General features: G+C 46.8%; 1 protein-coding gene across 1 annotated transcript in view; it reads left to right on the top strand.

Annotated features, from left to right (window-relative positions):
- LOC142775123 (uncharacterized) overlaps positions 1–14,500 on the top strand; it is a 789,190-nt gene extending 774,690 nt beyond the window's left edge. The window contains exon 15 of the mRNA XM_075876470.1: positions 14,423–14,500. Within this exon, the coding sequence (XP_075732585.1) occupies positions 14,423–14,500 (78 nt within the window). The remainder of the gene's footprint in view (positions 1–14,422) is intronic.
- Positions 14,501–16,513: the final 2,013 nt, after the last annotated feature.

Here is a 16,513-nt window from a genome sequence, read left to right as displayed (position 1 = left end):
CACGATGGCGAGGCATTCTTGTTCGGTTATGCTATAATTTCGCTCAGCGGGAGAAAGAGTGAGGCTAGCGCAGGCAACGACTTGTTCTTCGAAGGCGTCATTCCGCTGTAGCAGGACCGCAACGGTGCCAAGTCCTCTGGTATCAGTGTGTAGAACAGTAGGTGCTGCACGGTCGAAATGGCGGAGCACCGGCCGTGATGTGGGGGATCGCTTGAGAGTGTGAAAAGTGGCTTCACAGTCATCCGACCAGACAAATGGTGCACTCGCAGTCAGAAGTTTGTGCAGAGGAGCAGTGATAGCGGCGAAATCACGCACGAAGCGGCGTAAGTACGACGCAAAGCCAAAGAAGCTGCGAAGGTATTTGTGTGTCGTTCGAGAAGGAAAGTGAAGTACCACAGCAACCTTGTTGGAATCCGGCTCAATCTCTTGTTCACTGACGACGTGACCTAAAACCTTAATGTTGTGACTGGAAAACCGACACTTCTTAGCGTTAAGCTGGAGAGCGGCCTAAGCTCAACCTCGTGTAGCCGTTCCAGGCGTTGTGAGAAGCTGGACGAAAAAATGATAATGTCGTCCAGATAGCAAAGGCAGGTCTTCTATTTTAAGCCCCGTAGTACCGTATCTATTATGGGTTCGAATGTGGCAGAGCGTTGCATAGCCAAAAGGCATTACATTGAGTTCGAAGAGTTCATCAGGTGTGGCAAAGGCAGTCTTCTCTTTATCGGACTCATGCAAGGGGATGTGCCAATGACAAGAGCATAAGTCCAGACTTGAAAAGTGCTCGGCACTTTGTATTGTATCAAGAGCGTCGTCAATCCTAGGCATAGGATAGACGTCCTCACGGATAATCTTGTTCAGCACTCGATAGCCAACGCAGAATTGCACCGAGTCATCTTTCTTTTTCACTAGTACAACAAGCGAATACCATGGGCTTGCTGAAGGCCTGATAACATTGCGTGTAAGCATGTCATTAACTAGTTATTTTATAACCTTGCGCTGAGAAGGTAATACTCGGTAAGGGTGGCGGCGAACGATATCGGATCCGTCGTTATCGATGCGATGAGTGGTCACGGTTGTTTGACCAAGGCCATCAGAACAAACGTAGAAGCAAGTTTTATGTTTTATTATTATGGTCAGGAAGGCATCAGTCTTGGTCATATTAAGATCTGTGCTCATAGTAGTTCTGATAGCGCAATACGAATATCCTGCGTGTGAACAATGTGGCGAGAAGGAGCTAGGTTAAACAGTGGCGACACATACCGTTGCTTCCTCAAGAATGCTATCAAGAGTGGTCCCCTCTGGCAGCACAAGTGGTAGTTGTGTTGTAGGCTGTAATGCTTGCATAACCCTGAAATAGCCGCACTCGGGAAGAAGCAATGGCGATTCCGCGAATAATGCAGCGTTAGCAAGGGACAGCCCTTGCGTCTACGTTTATAATGTCTCGCGACCTTATCGTAAGAATGCTCTCTCGGCCACAATACAGGAGAAAATCAGCAGTCGTAACAACGTAAGGTGACGGAAAATGGGAATGAGAAGAATGATCAGTGTCCGCAAGATGAATAAGAGGTTGACCACACGATATTACAGCAGACGCAACCGATAGAAAATCCCAGCCTGAGGTGATCTGATGAGCGCACAAAGGAAGCACAGCCAACTCTACATAATGACGGATACTGTCGATGAGGACGCGAGCAGTACACTGTCCGTTAAGGCAAATGAGATTGTCATTAGCACCGCATAACATAGGACCAACATAAGGAGTCTGCACTTTCCCGTAAATGAAAACATAATTCGTGGTGACTGACTGACATGGAAGCGTCATTGTCTACAAGAGCGTCAACAGAAGCACCTTCAACACAAACAGGCAGTAAATTTGCTGGAGGAGACGATGGAATAGTTGCATTAGATAACGGGCCGTTTTCCCTCCAAAACCTGCAGCCTATAGTTTTTTGAGTGGCTCTCCAGAAAGGTTGAAGGACCAGGACCTAAGGGTGATGACGCACGCCGCAATGGTGACGGAGAACGGTATCGAGATGAGCGGGAAAAACGGGGCAGGCGTCGGGACTGTGGAGGTGAAGTCGAATGCTGTGAAGAGGCTGGATACGGCATGGGAACGTGGGCATCGAATCTCGGGGTTGTGTCTCGCTCATAAGCTGAATATCTACGTCCTTCATCCTACTGACGGCGGCGGCAGAAAGTGATATATGGCCCCGTATGCCATAGTGAAAGCAGACGGGGAGTGGAGGACGCCAGGTCGGGTAGCGTGGTTGTACCAGCGTCTGTGCTGCCATGGAAGCCAAACGGTCGCATGCAACGTCAGCAGGAACCTATGAAACTGGTTCAGTGGTCCGTGATGCAACTTCGGCGTACGAAAGTACACGAAAGGGCACAGAAGACGGTGCCCAAAGGATGCTTGTCATTGATGCCAGTTCGTCCCTGATAATGTCACGCAGGTTGGGAGCAGAACGGAGGACAAAGGAAAGACGGGGTGGCCCGAGACAATACCGTGACGTTCGTCTCGGGCAATCATGCGTATAAGAGTTCGCAATTCAAGATGTCCGGTAAGGCGGGCGTAACAGGAAGCCTGTGGAAGGCGCACGAAATAAAGCGCGTCCATACGTTGGCACGCAGTGATGATGTCTTGTACTTTATTTGGGGTCTGACTGACTAGGGCATTGAAAGCGACAGAGTTGATGCCTTTCAGTAGGTGACGGATGTCGCCGGCCTATGATGCATATAGGATGTAAGAGATTTGTCCGGCCCTGGGATGCAGGTGACGAGTTTCTGTTTGGCCGCTTCATAGCATCCTGCTGACATGCCAAAAATCTGCCGGAGTTGCACCTTGATTGTCTTCAAATCGAAAAATCACGTTAATGGTTGTGGAATCATGTCTTAGCGACCTCCTGGAGGTAAAAGGTGACCTAGCACAGTTTGTCGGCCTCGTCGCAATGATTACAAGCGCTTGCTCTGTCATAATTATCAAGCCACTCTTCGACATCTTCTCCGCGAATGCTGTGAAATACCGGATGGTCTCGTTGTGGTGTATTCACGATGTTGGTAGGGCAATCAGGCTAACAAGAAGAGGCCGTGTAAGTGGACGTCATGTTCTGGTCTATCCCTGCTGTCGGCGAGCAGAACTATCGACCAGACCGGAGCTCCAAGGGGGACCAGTAGAGCAATCAATTGATTGATATGTGCGGTTTAACATCCCAGAACCACCATATGATTATGAGAGATGCCGTAGTGGAGGGCTCCGGAAATTTTGACCACCTGGAGTTCTTTAACGTGCACCCAAATCTGAGCACACAGGCCTACAACGTTTTCGCCTCCATTGGAAATGCAGCCGCCGCAGCCGGGATTTGATCCCGTGACCTGTGGGTGAGTAGCCGAGTACCTTAGCCACTAGACCACCGCGGCGAGATGACCGGTAGAGCAAGAAGATGCGGGAATAAAAACACGCTCCACCACTTATAGGACGACGACTGATACAACAGTAGACAGATATTTGATGCAGTCGTGTGATGCACAAGCACGCCACCCGCGCGCCTAACGATGATGATGATTACATTGGTGGGGTGTACTGATGAAGACCATGAAGCAAATAGTCAGTGCTCACCATATATATATATATATATATATATATATATATATATATATATATATATATATATATATATATATATATATATATATATATATATGGTGAGCACTGACTATATATATATATATATATATATATATATACTGGGAGTAATAATTCAATGGGCCAGTTAGTCTTCGTGAAGGTATGGGATATGGCACAACGGGAGCGTTGTCAACAAGAATAAATATATTTATTTCCCAAGAGTTTCGGGAGGGGTCCTCCCTTCATCAGGGGATGAGTTATAACTCATCCCCGAAACTGTTGAGAAATAAATATATTTATCCTTGTTGACAACGCTCCCGTTGTGCCATATCCCATACCTATATATATATATATATATATATCCGCATGTTGTTAGGTACCTGCTCAAGCCTTGCGCCACTTCCTGCTGCTATGAATTCTGCCACACCAACGGACAAGCCAAACGCGCCAAGCTATAAACGCGCCATGCAACGCTGGCTGCACTTGTCACCACACCACGCGCTGGAAAAAGAGGGCTGGCAGTTTTCGAAGGAGCGGCACGCGGGGAGACGCAAAAGAAGAGGTTGACGAGGTTTTCTCTAGCGAGCTCAGGACAATCCTTGTGTGTTTAGTTGACGGCACAAGTTCGCCATAAATAAATAGCTGTTTTAGCATCCAGCGTTGTGTTTGTTCGTTACAAACTGGTGGAGGTGCCGCGTATGATTCCAAGCCAATCTCAGGTTAGAGAACATAGCCCAGAACCCCGAAGGTTGGAACCAGCGCAGTTGACTCCCGTACACCAACGCACGAGTTGGTGCCTACGAGGCGAGCAGCCCGAGTTTGGTGCCCTCTTCGATTCTTCGAGACCAGTGGAGGACGTAAGTTCCGGAGCCCCTGCAATGGCCGCCCAAGCGACTTCATTTCCATCTCACATCGTCATGGACCCACCCCGAATATCAGAGGTGTTCCACGGTGATATTTTCAAGCAGTCCGAGGACTGGCTCGACGGTTTCGAACGCGTCGCCAGACTGAACGGTTGGAACGAAGACAGGAAACTTCGCTACGTCTACGTGGCACTGCAAGATTCTGCGCGTACGTGGTTCGAAAACCACGAAGCGTCCTTAGTGTCGTGGGACGACTTTTAAAGTGAGTTTCTTGCTACGTACCCAAACACGGACCGCGAAGAAAAGGCAGAGCCCGCTCTTCAGACGCGAAACCAACGGAACAACGAGAGCGTCGCCATGTACATTGAAGACATGTCTCGACTGTTCCGCCGGACCGACCCGAACATGGCTGAGGAAAAGAAGTTGCGGCACCTAATGCTTGGAGTGAAGGAGGCGCTTTTTGCAGGCCTGGGGCGTAATCCGCCCCGCTCTCTTGCTGAGTTCAGAGTAGAGGCGACAATGATGGAAAAGACCCTGCAGCAACGCGCGCGCCAATACAACAGGGACGTAAGCGTCTCATCTGTTAGCGTGGCGTCGACAACCCTCACGAGTAACATTGACCTCTTGCGTGAAATGGTGAGGGCTGTCGTAAGGGAAGAACTTCAGAAAATACAAATGACTCAAGGTCATCCTGCGATGTCCTCACTTGCCGGCGTTGTGCGTGAAGAAGTGCGGCATGCGGTTCTTCAACCACAATCTCAGGTACTACAGCACGCACAACCGGAGCCTCCGCCTCAGTTGTCGTACGCGCAAGTAGTACGACAAGACATCGGACGCATGAATCGAACGGCTACGACTGCTGTGATGCCTCCGACGTTTTCTCCAAGTACGCCGCTACCAATGCCCGAAATAAGACCACGTAAGAGCGATGTATGGCGCACTGTAGACCGGCGGCCCCTCTGCTACCACTGCGGAGAAGCAGGTCACCTTTACCGGGCGTGACAGTATCGTCGAGTGGGACTGCGTGGTTTTCCAGTCAATGCACCGTGCCCGCGGAACGGTGAACGGCCCTACGAAATCGAAGAGTACTTGTCTGCACGCTATTCACCTCAAGACACGGAACAACGGGAGTCACGTTCGACAGCACCGATGCGCTATCGGTCGCCGAGTTCTCGTCCGTCATCAAATCTCCGAAGACCACGTTCACCTAGCCCGCGGTGGGAAAAATAGAGCCAACGAGCTGTGGAGGTGAGGCCGCTGATATGCTGACAACTCAAGACCCTCCATTGTTAGCCCGACAGGACGGCCGCAGTTACGCAACCACGGACAAGTGCAGTAGTAGCGACGTTACCTCCGAGATATTAGTCATGATCGACGACGTCGAGGCCATTGCGCTAATAGACACCGGTGCAGACTATTCCGTTGTCAATCATGCTCTCGCAACGAAGCTGAAGAACGTGATGACTGAATGGACCGAACCTCAGATACGTACCGCTGGAGGGCACTTAGTCCCGTGGGGTTATGCACCGCAAGGATAGGAATAAGAGGATTCGTGTATGTCGGCAGCTTTATAGGGCTTCCTGAATGCTCCCGTGAACTGATTATAGGCATGGACTTCTTGCAAAACAAACAATGCAGTCATCGACTTGCAAGAGTCCCAGGTTTCGTTTTCTAGAGAGAATGCCGTCACCATCTGTCATGCGGAGAAACCAATCGTCCATCCTCTCCGCATTGTGGACGAAGACGTAACTGTGCCGCCACGTTCCAGTGTGACCATTCTTGTGAGGAGTGAAGTTCTCCGTGACTGTGACGGATTAGCGGACGGAAACATCGGACTGCTACTAGAAAAAGGACTATGCGTGGTAAGAGGCCTGGTGAGCCTTCGTGATGGATGTGCGTATGTCCTATTAACTAACTTTGGAAATGAGCTACAGCATATCGCGAAAGAAACATCCGTAGCATTGCTGCATGAGTATGTGCAAGTCTCAGATGTTTGCACTCTTGATAAAGCTTCAGAGACAGTAGATAACGTACTCCAATCAGTAGACATTGACAGAGAGCTCTCGTCATCTCAGAAACAACAGATTACTGACCTCATCAGAGAGTTCGCCGAGTGCTTCTCGACCTCGTCGAAAGTCGGACGTACTCCTGTCGCAAAGCACCGCATCGTGGTCGAAGAACACGTGAGACCTGTGCATTAGCGCCCATACCGAGTAGCGCCAAAAGAAAGGGAAGCCATCAAGAATCAAGTGCAGGAAATGCTCAACGATGACGTAATCCAGCCATCCAACAGTCCGTGGGCATCGCCGGTAGTGCTAGTCAAAAAGAAGGACAACACACTGCGATTTTGTGTTGACTACAGAAAGCTGAACCAAGTCACAAAGCGTGATGTGTACCCACTTCCGCCTATCGATGATGCCTTGGATAAGTTACGCAATGCTCACTTCTTTTCATCATTGGACTTAAAAAGTGGATAGTGGCAGATCAAGGTAGATGAACGAGATCGCGAGAAGACGGCGTTTGTGACCCCAGACGGACTATACGAGTTCAAAGTGCTCCCTTTCGGTTTGTGCTCTGCTCCCGCTACCTTCCCCTTCCAGAGGATGATAGACACTGTGCTCTCCGGACTTAAGTGGCAATCGTGTATCGTCTACCTCGACGATGTACTGGTTTTTTCTTCTACCTTCGAGCAGCACATCCACCGACTGAGAACGGTACTGGATGTTATTCGCGTGGCAGCACTGACCATCAAACCAAAAAAGTATCACTTTGGATTTCGTCAGCTTCGGTTCCTCGGGCACATAGTTAGTGCGGAAGGCGTCCGCCCTGACCCGGAAAAGATTGCAGCAGTTGGAAATTTTCCGAAACCACAAGACAAAAAGGCTGTCAGACGATTCCTGGGACTATGTGCCTACTACAGACGCTTTGTTGAAAACTTTGCTAAGGTCGCTGAGCCTTTGACACGGCTAACAAAAGAAAGTGTAGCATTCTCTTGGCGGGAAGAACAAGAAGCAGCTTTCTCAGAGTTGCAACGCCGTTTGCACTCTCCTCCAATACTTGCCCATTTTGATGAAGAGGCCGATACAGACATACATACCGACGCGAGTAACGTTGGTCTGGGTGCCATTCTCGTTCAGTGGCAGAATGGAGAAGAAAAGGTCATCGCTTACGCAAGCCGCACTCTATCGAATGCTGAGTCCAATTACTCAGCGACAAAGAAAGAGTGTCTCGCAGTTATATGGGCCATCAGCAAGTTTCGCCCATACCTCTACGGGAGACCGTTTCGAGCAATCAGTGATCATCATTCATTGTGTTGGCTGGCAAATATCAAGGACCCTTCCAGAAGACTTGCTAGATGGAGCCTGAGTATGCAGGAACATGACATCACTGTGGTCTACAAGCCCGGTCTGAAGCACAACGACGCGGATTGCCTGTCTCGCGCACCTGTTGAGTCTCCATCATCTGACCAAGAACAAGACATCCCATTTCTCGGAGTTCTGAATGTGTCGGAGATAGCTCGTCTTCAGCGAATGGACCCGGAACTACGCCCGCTCATCCAATACTTGGAGGGTCACCAAATTAAGGTACCACGGGTTTTCATCCGTGGATTAACATCCTATGTCCTCCGGAACGACGTCCTATACAAGCGCAACTTCGGAAACAGCGGTGAGACGTTTCTGCTTCTTGCAACATCATCACTGCGAGCAGAAATCTTAGAAGCGTGTCATGACTACCCATCGGCTGGCCATATGGGTAGTAGTCGCACTTTGGCCAGAATTCACTGGAAGTATTATTGGCCAAAATTAAGGGATTCGGTGCACCATTATTTCAAGTCATGCCGGGATTGCCAAAGACGCAAAATACCACCATCGAAACCAGCGGGTCTGTTGCAACCGATAGAGCCACCAAAAGGGCCATTTAAGCAAGTGGGAATGGATTTGCTTGGTCCATTTCCTCTCTCTTCATCGGGAAAGCGCTGGATTGTTGTAGCAACAGACTACATGACTCGATAAGCTGAGACATCCCCTCTCGCAAAGGGAACGGCAAATGAAGTAGCCCAGTTTTTCGTCACTCAGATTGTACTACGACATGGCGCACTGCAGGTTGTCATTACAGACAAAGGAAGAGCAGAAGAGCATTTACTGCCCGTTTGATGCAGTCTGTTATGAGGCTCACCCACACCGACTATAGAAGGACTACAGCATACCATCCGCAAACAAACGGGTTAACCGAAAGACTCAACAGAGCTCTCGCCGACATGATCTCGATGTATGTGGACGTTGAGCACCACACATGGGACAGTATTTTGCCTTATGCTACATTTGCGTACAATACCGCAGTACAAAAAACGACACACTTCACGCCATTTCAACTTGTTTAAGATCGGGTGGTCACAACGACCTTAGACGCGATGTTACCTGTCAACGATTCGAATGAGAGTGACCCGCACATCGGCGACTTCATAGAAAGGGCAGAAGAGGCACGGCAATTGGCAAGACATCGTATCATTTTACAACAAAGCTCCGACGCAAGTCGCTATAATCTCAAGCGGAGAGACGTACAGTACGACCCCGGAGACAAGGTGTGGGTGTGGACGCCTGTACGCGCACCTGGCCTACCGGAAAAACTGATGCGGCGCTATTTCGGCCCTTACAAAGTACTTCGCCGGTTAGGCACACTAAACTACGAAGTAATTCCTGAAGGTCAAGTGTGCTCAACCCGACGCAGAAATCACCCAGAAGTCGTACATGTAGTACGAATGAAACCGTACTACGAAAGTCACTAAACGAGACAACTGATAAATGTGCTTAAGCATCACATATACTGCTGTACAAAACTGTTCGACGTCAGCGTACGCATCGGGGCGATGCGTTTCCGGAGGGGGACTAATGCCGCATGTTGTTAGATACCTGCTGAAGTCTTGCGCCGCTTCCTGCTACTATGAATTCTGCCACACCAACGGACAAGCCAAATGCGCCAAGCTATAAACGCGCCATGCAACGCTGGCTGCACGTGTAACCGCAAAACGCGCTGAAAAAAGAGGGCTGGCAGTTTTCGAAGGAGCGGCACGCGGGGAGACGCAAAAGAAGAGATTGACGAGGTTTTCTCTAGCGAGCTCAAGACAATCCTTGTGTGTTTAGTTGACGGCACAAGTTCCCCATAAATAAATAGCTGTTTTAGCTTCCAGCGTTGTATTTGTTCGTTACAATATATATATATATATATATATATATATATATATATATATATATATATATATATATATATATATATGCGTGTGTGTGTGTGTGTATGTGTGTGTGTGTGTGTGTGTCAGCTGCCAGCTCGTAATAAGTTCACGTGCTACGTGACGCCAAACAGGCTCATAAAGAGCATGCCACACTCGCCTACATGGCTACAGGTGGCGCTGACTGACACTCCCACGTTTAAATTCACATATAAACCCAATTAAGTGGCTGGGGAGATAGCCACCATGGTTGCTCAGTGGTAGAACATAAAACGCGTTATTCGAAGGCCGCAGGTGCGGTTGCTGCTCACGGCAAGTTATCTTTTCACCCACTTTTCTTTTTTCACATTTACTTTGCGATTGGTGTAATATCTTCCCTTATACATTCTTTGGCTTTATTGTCTGTTAGATCTCATTCTATTGAGTCAAAACACGGAAAAACGAGCCCTTAAGTATACACTTCTTTCCCTTATATATATATATATATATATATATATATATATATATATATATATATATATATATATATATATATATATATATATATATATATATATATATATATATATATATATATGTGTGTGTGACGCTATGAAGAACGGGTGACGTGGCCTGGCTCATACGCCATGTTTATTCTGTACTGCACTTCCTCCTCATCTTCTACCAACCGTCGCTCATACGTCACACGATCCCCCTCCCCCCGAAAGAAGGCACGGATTACGAACGAGAAGTAGTAAACAAGGAGAGATTGAAAAGTCACAAATGTCAAAATTCATAATCGGTTCTATGCTTCAGGGGAGTTCCGTAAACTTTCAAAGACTTCAGGAGATAGTGCAGCAGTCCGGTTTACGCAGGAGTTCTGGTGGGCGAGGCTGACTGTGGCGTTCTGGAGAAGATAACCGCGTCCTGCACAACTGCACTGACCATGACACGGCTTCAGCAGCTGCGAAGAACCAACGATGCTGGACGTCCTTGTAGAATTTGAAGGTCGGACGTCGTAGGCGCCGAGTTTTCTGCCGCGGGTGCTGTATTCTTTGTCGTGGCTGAGACAGAAGCATTGCTTCAGGATTGCGTTCACGAGATACGAAGTTGATGATACGATGTCTATGTACCTGCAATTTGCAAATGGTAACGTTCAGTCTCTTTCGTGGTTTTCTGTGGTGGTATCTCCATCGGTAGGAGAGTACACGAAGCCTTGATATCTCGTACAGAAGACTTCCTTGACGTTTCCTTCTACGAATATGGCTCAAATGTTGACTTGGTCTTTCCTTTAGTTGGTGTCGTTTCTGACCACCATCCTTAAGCCACAGATCTGCTTGTGATCTCATTTTAGTTCGTCGTTGTGCTTGATGTAACTGCCGTAGTTTCCGGAGTTCTTTGAGTTCTTGATGGCACTGCTGATGTTGCGGAATCTTACGAGGTGGTACTCGTTTAGTAACACGAGCCTGCTTTTTCTTCATAGTTGATGTGACTAGTAGATAGTTGGTTGTCGTTGGGTTGTCGCGATTCTCGAAAGAAAATGAAGGTGTTGCACTAGAATCGACAGAGAAGTCTTTGGAGGCTCTTGCAACGCCGTTCTTAACAGACGCTTCTGGTACAGGGCAGTGCTTGAGAGTTGATTCTTCCGAGCCTACTGTGTTTTTTGGACTCTTAGGTGGCTGGGAACTCGACGGCGACACTGACAAACGCTTAATTTGGTCGGATTTTGCTTGGGATTGTTTCTCTGTCTGCGCAACTTTGCAGGTTGACCGTTCTGATGCATGAATATGGACGGTAGATCCTGGGCTTGGCTGAGTATATTCGGAGTTCCTCAGCTGTATACCAACCGTAGCGAGCGTGTGAGGCGTGAGGTGGGCGTTGTCAGTAACTGAAGAGCAAAGTGACGGAAAACCAGGTGGTGGGCCAAGTGTACGATGCGGGGAGTACAGTGCACTGGATGGTTCGGTAACACGAGTCCTATGGTGCAGTAATGGTGTAGAGGTCAATTGTCGTGCCGTAGCAAAACAAGGTGGAACATTAACTCTTCGTGGAAATAGACCTTGATGTCTTTCAGTGAGCGGATGTTTGAAGAGGTCTTGTCGAAATGGGAATGGCCGACTCGATTTGGCTGTTTTAGTGCTTGAAGACTGCTGGTGGTTGTGACAACTGAGATCGATTGCCTTCAGATCACGGGTTGTAAGTGAATCCTCATCGTAATCTTTAAATCGAATGATCATTTCTTCTTTGATTTTTTGCCATGATTCGTCATTGTCGAATATGTGGGTGAGGTAAAATTTAAAAGCCTCACCAGTGACGTAGTCGGTAAAGTTGGTGACCATCTCCCGTTCCGACCATGATGCAGCGGTAGCGTGGAGCTCGAACAGGTCGAACCAGTCCTGTACAGGTCCATCGTCCGCTGCTCCGGTGTACTTGGGGATGGGAAGGTCGGTCGATGATTCCGTCATGATGCTCGTCGATGTGTATTGCTAGATTCTGGTTTGGTAGTTCACTTATGGTCAGGGTGTTTTGCGGAGAACCTTGTCGATGATGTGCGACTGATGAAGGGGCTGCCAGGTCTTCATCCTGTCGACTTGTGTGACGCTATGAAGAACGGGTGACGTGGCCTGGCTCATACGCCATGTTTATTCTGTACTGCACTTCCTCCTCATCTTCTACCAACCGTCGCTCATACGTCACATATATATAGCACATTTCACTTGAGTGAAATAACTAGAAGAATAAGGGTGAGGTGGATCATGTTCGGCAAGCATTCTGAAATCATGAAAGGTAATCCGCTACTAACCTGCAAGATGATGGTATATAACAGCTGCATCTTGCAGTACTTACCTACGGAGCAAAAGCCTGGAGGTTTACAAAAAGGGTTCAGGTTAAATTGAGTACGACGCAGCGAGCGATGGACAGGAAAATAATCGGACTAACCTTAAGAGTCAAGAAAAGGGCAGAGTTGGTCAGGGAACAAACCGACGTTAAGGATATTATAGTGGAAATCAAGAAAAAATGGGGATGGGCCGGAAACGTAGCACGAAGGCAGGATAACTGCTAGTCCTTCACGGTAACTGAATGGTTTCCTAATGAAGGCGACTGCACGAAGGGGAGACAGGAAGTTAGGTGAGCAGATGAAATAAAAAATTTCGCAGAGATAACGCTCCAACGGAAAGCAGAAGACCGGGTTGGTTGGCAGATCACGGAAAAAACCTTTGCTCTGCAGTGGGCGTAGACAGGCTTATGATGATGATGTTGATGACACTTGATTTGAACCTATGCGATTGCGCGTTTGTTGAGCCATATCTGAGCGAGAACACATGAGAAATCCTTTAGAACAAACGTGTTCTTTCTTGTGCGTATGTATCCTATTAGTGATACGACAGCCACCTTAAACTCTTGGTGTTAATTTTGTGTGGTCTGGTGTCAGAAAATTGTAGTCACGTTATTTTGTCAATTTTATATCGTTTAGCGATGTTTTTTATTGCAATAGACTGCAAGAGAATCTTCTCGGTAACAGAGTGATAACTGGATGTACATGGCATTTTGCGACGTGACAGCGGTATAACGCATTGACTGTTCGGCGTCGACACGTTCGGTCGTCTCTTTCGCATTTTTATTCTTCCAGAAGATTTGGGGAGTTTTACTTAACAACGTGGACGTGTAAGAAGCTTTTCAGCGAGCACGAACTGACGACAATTTGAACAATTGTGGGAACTCGGCCGCGTCTTCAAAACTACAGCACACCCAGAGGGTAAACCATGTTACTATACGGCAACATAGAGTTTCCACAATGTTCGCTTCATTAGAACATTATTGGGTCTCCACGCATACACACAATTGTGTACTAAAAGTACCACAACTTGCATTAAGCACTAGACACCAGATGAAGAACAGAAAAAAAAAGCCCAGGCGTATCTCGACGTCTCATTTTTTTTTGGTGACATAAAGTGCTCACTCTCCGATTTCTCTGGGATTTTTTACCCAGGCATAAAAAATGGACCTCTTGTGGGACAAATAGCTTGAGTCGTTCCCAAGTCTTCACAAGTTTAATTACGAATTCCAAAAAAAAGTTTTCTCGGTGAATGAGCGATTATGGAATTTTGTTTAGTTCTAGCACCTTTTTTCCTCATATCTTTCTAGAGTTCTGAACTTGGCGATTCATTACGGAGAAGCAAATAATAAGGCATAATAACTCTGCGGCAAAAAAGAAAAAAAACATCTAGAAAAGAAATTGATCTGGAAAAGGGGTGATGGGGCGATATGGAGCATCTTTTTTTTTTTAGCGTGCACTTCTTTCCCCTCGTGTGCGTATTTTTTTTAGATATCTGGGATCGGTGAATCTGTAGCGTTTATTTCTTGCCGGCGGGAGGATTTGTGTAAAGAAGTGATAACTCACGCATGCTCTTGTGAAATCAGCATCGAACCGAGTGCCGCTGGCCGCGGTTTACATTAAACTTTTTGTTAGGAGGCTTTCTTTCCTACATGGAATGATTATCCCTTTTGTACTGCGTGCACCAAGATTATTCAAAATTACTAGGTTATATACTGCTCAGTGGATTCATTCGCTGATTTCCCGTTTTGCTTCTCAACACCATCGCGTGGCGCGGGCATTGACGAGCTTTAAGCTGAGCGCTTTTGCGCATAATTATTCCGCTTGCGGCAGCGGCTGTATTCACACTGCCACTTCTGAATAGCTAAGTGATTTCTCCCTTCTTTCTTTAGCGCGAACAGTCTCGCGAGTATGGCTCCCGCTGTGCTGGCGCCAGTTGCAGCTCGTCAGCGGCGCTCTTCGAGCTTTAGTGATGCCCAGTGTAAAGCGCAAGCAAACGCATTCAGGCAAATGACAGAAGGGCCCGTTATTCACTTGATGTGCCATCTGTATATGACGTGATTGAAGAAAAACGAAATGAAAAAAAAAACGAAAATCAAGCGTTTTTGGGAAGATGTTTTATTTGTCACTAGAAACATTTCTTGCCCAAACATGTCTTGCTTGTATTATATTGTAGCATCGATAACTACATATTCTTTTTCATCTTTTTGCATCATTATAACAGCACGGCATTCAGTCAAACATGCAGCACATTTTTATTCGGATGAGTGCTGTACTTTTCAAGCTCATGCCGTATCCTAAGACTGTTGGAAAGTATTTATCCACTCGTTCACTAAAAAATAAACTTGCTGCGAATTTTCAAAAAAATTATTTCCAGCATGAAAAGTATAAACAAAAGGCAAATACAAGGCAAAGAATATTTCGTATCCCCAAATATATTGTGACAAAAGCTAGGAATTTGTGGGTACGTGAAACAATAGAAGCAACGAACGTTGCTCTGTTCGTCTCGAAACCAAGAAGGCGCACTTTGTTCCAGATGGCGGATACCGCACAAAGGGTTTCGGAAATTTACTCGTGTTCTGCGAACCGAGCTTTGAATTCTGCAACGAAAGCTACTTTGCCGGATTAAATAAATCAGCTTGCACAATTCTTTCGTTTGGCCACGCATTCTGAAAAGAGGAGTCTGTAGTGGGTTTGCACAAAATTTAAAGCGATCAATGGCAAACAGATGGCATGCAGTATCACATTAGTTTTTTTATTTCTCTACAGCTGTTTTCTTTTTACTTATGTTAGCAACCATAATTGATTTTCAAAACATTCCGCTGTCCATCTTATTTGCGAAATTTCGAGGCAGACTGAGCAAAAGTATTGAAAGATATAACAACTCATATCTGCATCGCTACGATCAAAGTTCGCCTCTGCTGCCAAGCATCGCCTTATCTGATTCCGCATTCAAACAGTGCAATGTTATCCGCGGTTCGTTAATGCAACGTCGTTTTTTTTTATTCTCGGGGTTATCGGCTTTTTCTACGTTCCTTGCGAAACCATAAACCACATGTTGAGGAAAATCGACTCGAACACTTGTTTCTGAACTTCTGCAACCGGCACTATATAGAGCCATTTTTTGAAGCAACAATAATGGAGGTATATACCCACGACAGGCTAAGAAACGCTCAAAAGAGCGTCGTTTATTTATTTATTTATTTATTTATTTATTTATTTATTTATATACTGACAATGACTTGGAGGCTACTTTTTACATGCGGAGGGGTGGGGGAGAAAAGCCAATACACAAGTGGTGTGGCATGAGTAATATCAGCTGATTGTTGAATTGAGCTAACGCTACTGCAACGGCTAAGATATATACAACCAGTGGTTGCGTGTAGGACGGCCACAACTAAACCCCAACCATAGCGTTTCTTTCGTGGACATTTCACTATTGAGACGTCCCCCGCTACGCCACCGATCGCCAAAGAGAGGGAAGAACACTCAACCCCTTTTTTATCCGGTTCCCTCTTGGCTACGTGTCTCAATCATTTCTCACATACAGGGATTCGTGCTGGGGCCGGGAAGTAAGAGACGCTACGACTTGTTTCTGTTTACTGATTCATTAAATTTAATACTAACTTAAAACATCGTATACCGCGTCCATCAACCACTACAATAAATTATAACACCTGATTTGGACATTTGCGACATGCGACGCCGGATACATAAGGAAAATATTGGTGCCAATACAATGATGCGACGATACAAAGTAAACACAGCCCGACACAAATGATAAAGTCATAAATTAACAAAACCGCGCAATGTCTCAATTTGCCACCTCCATTCCCGCAAAGTTACTCTAAATAAGGTGCATAAAGTCCGTCTCACGAAAGGTCCATGTTGACGGGGGCCTCGGAGCTGGTTGTTCAAGTCGGGGTCGAAGGTTGGTTCTTTCCGTCGCGGTCTGATCTGTCTCCTTCCGTCGCCGTCTTCAT

This window comes from Rhipicephalus microplus, chromosome X, assembly GCF_043290135.1.
Source record: "Rhipicephalus microplus isolate Deutch F79 chromosome X, USDA_Rmic, whole genome shotgun sequence".
NCBI classification, from domain to species: domain Eukaryota; kingdom Metazoa; phylum Arthropoda; class Arachnida; order Ixodida; family Ixodidae; genus Rhipicephalus; species Rhipicephalus microplus.
This window is presented reverse-complemented; position numbering and strand designations above follow the sequence as displayed.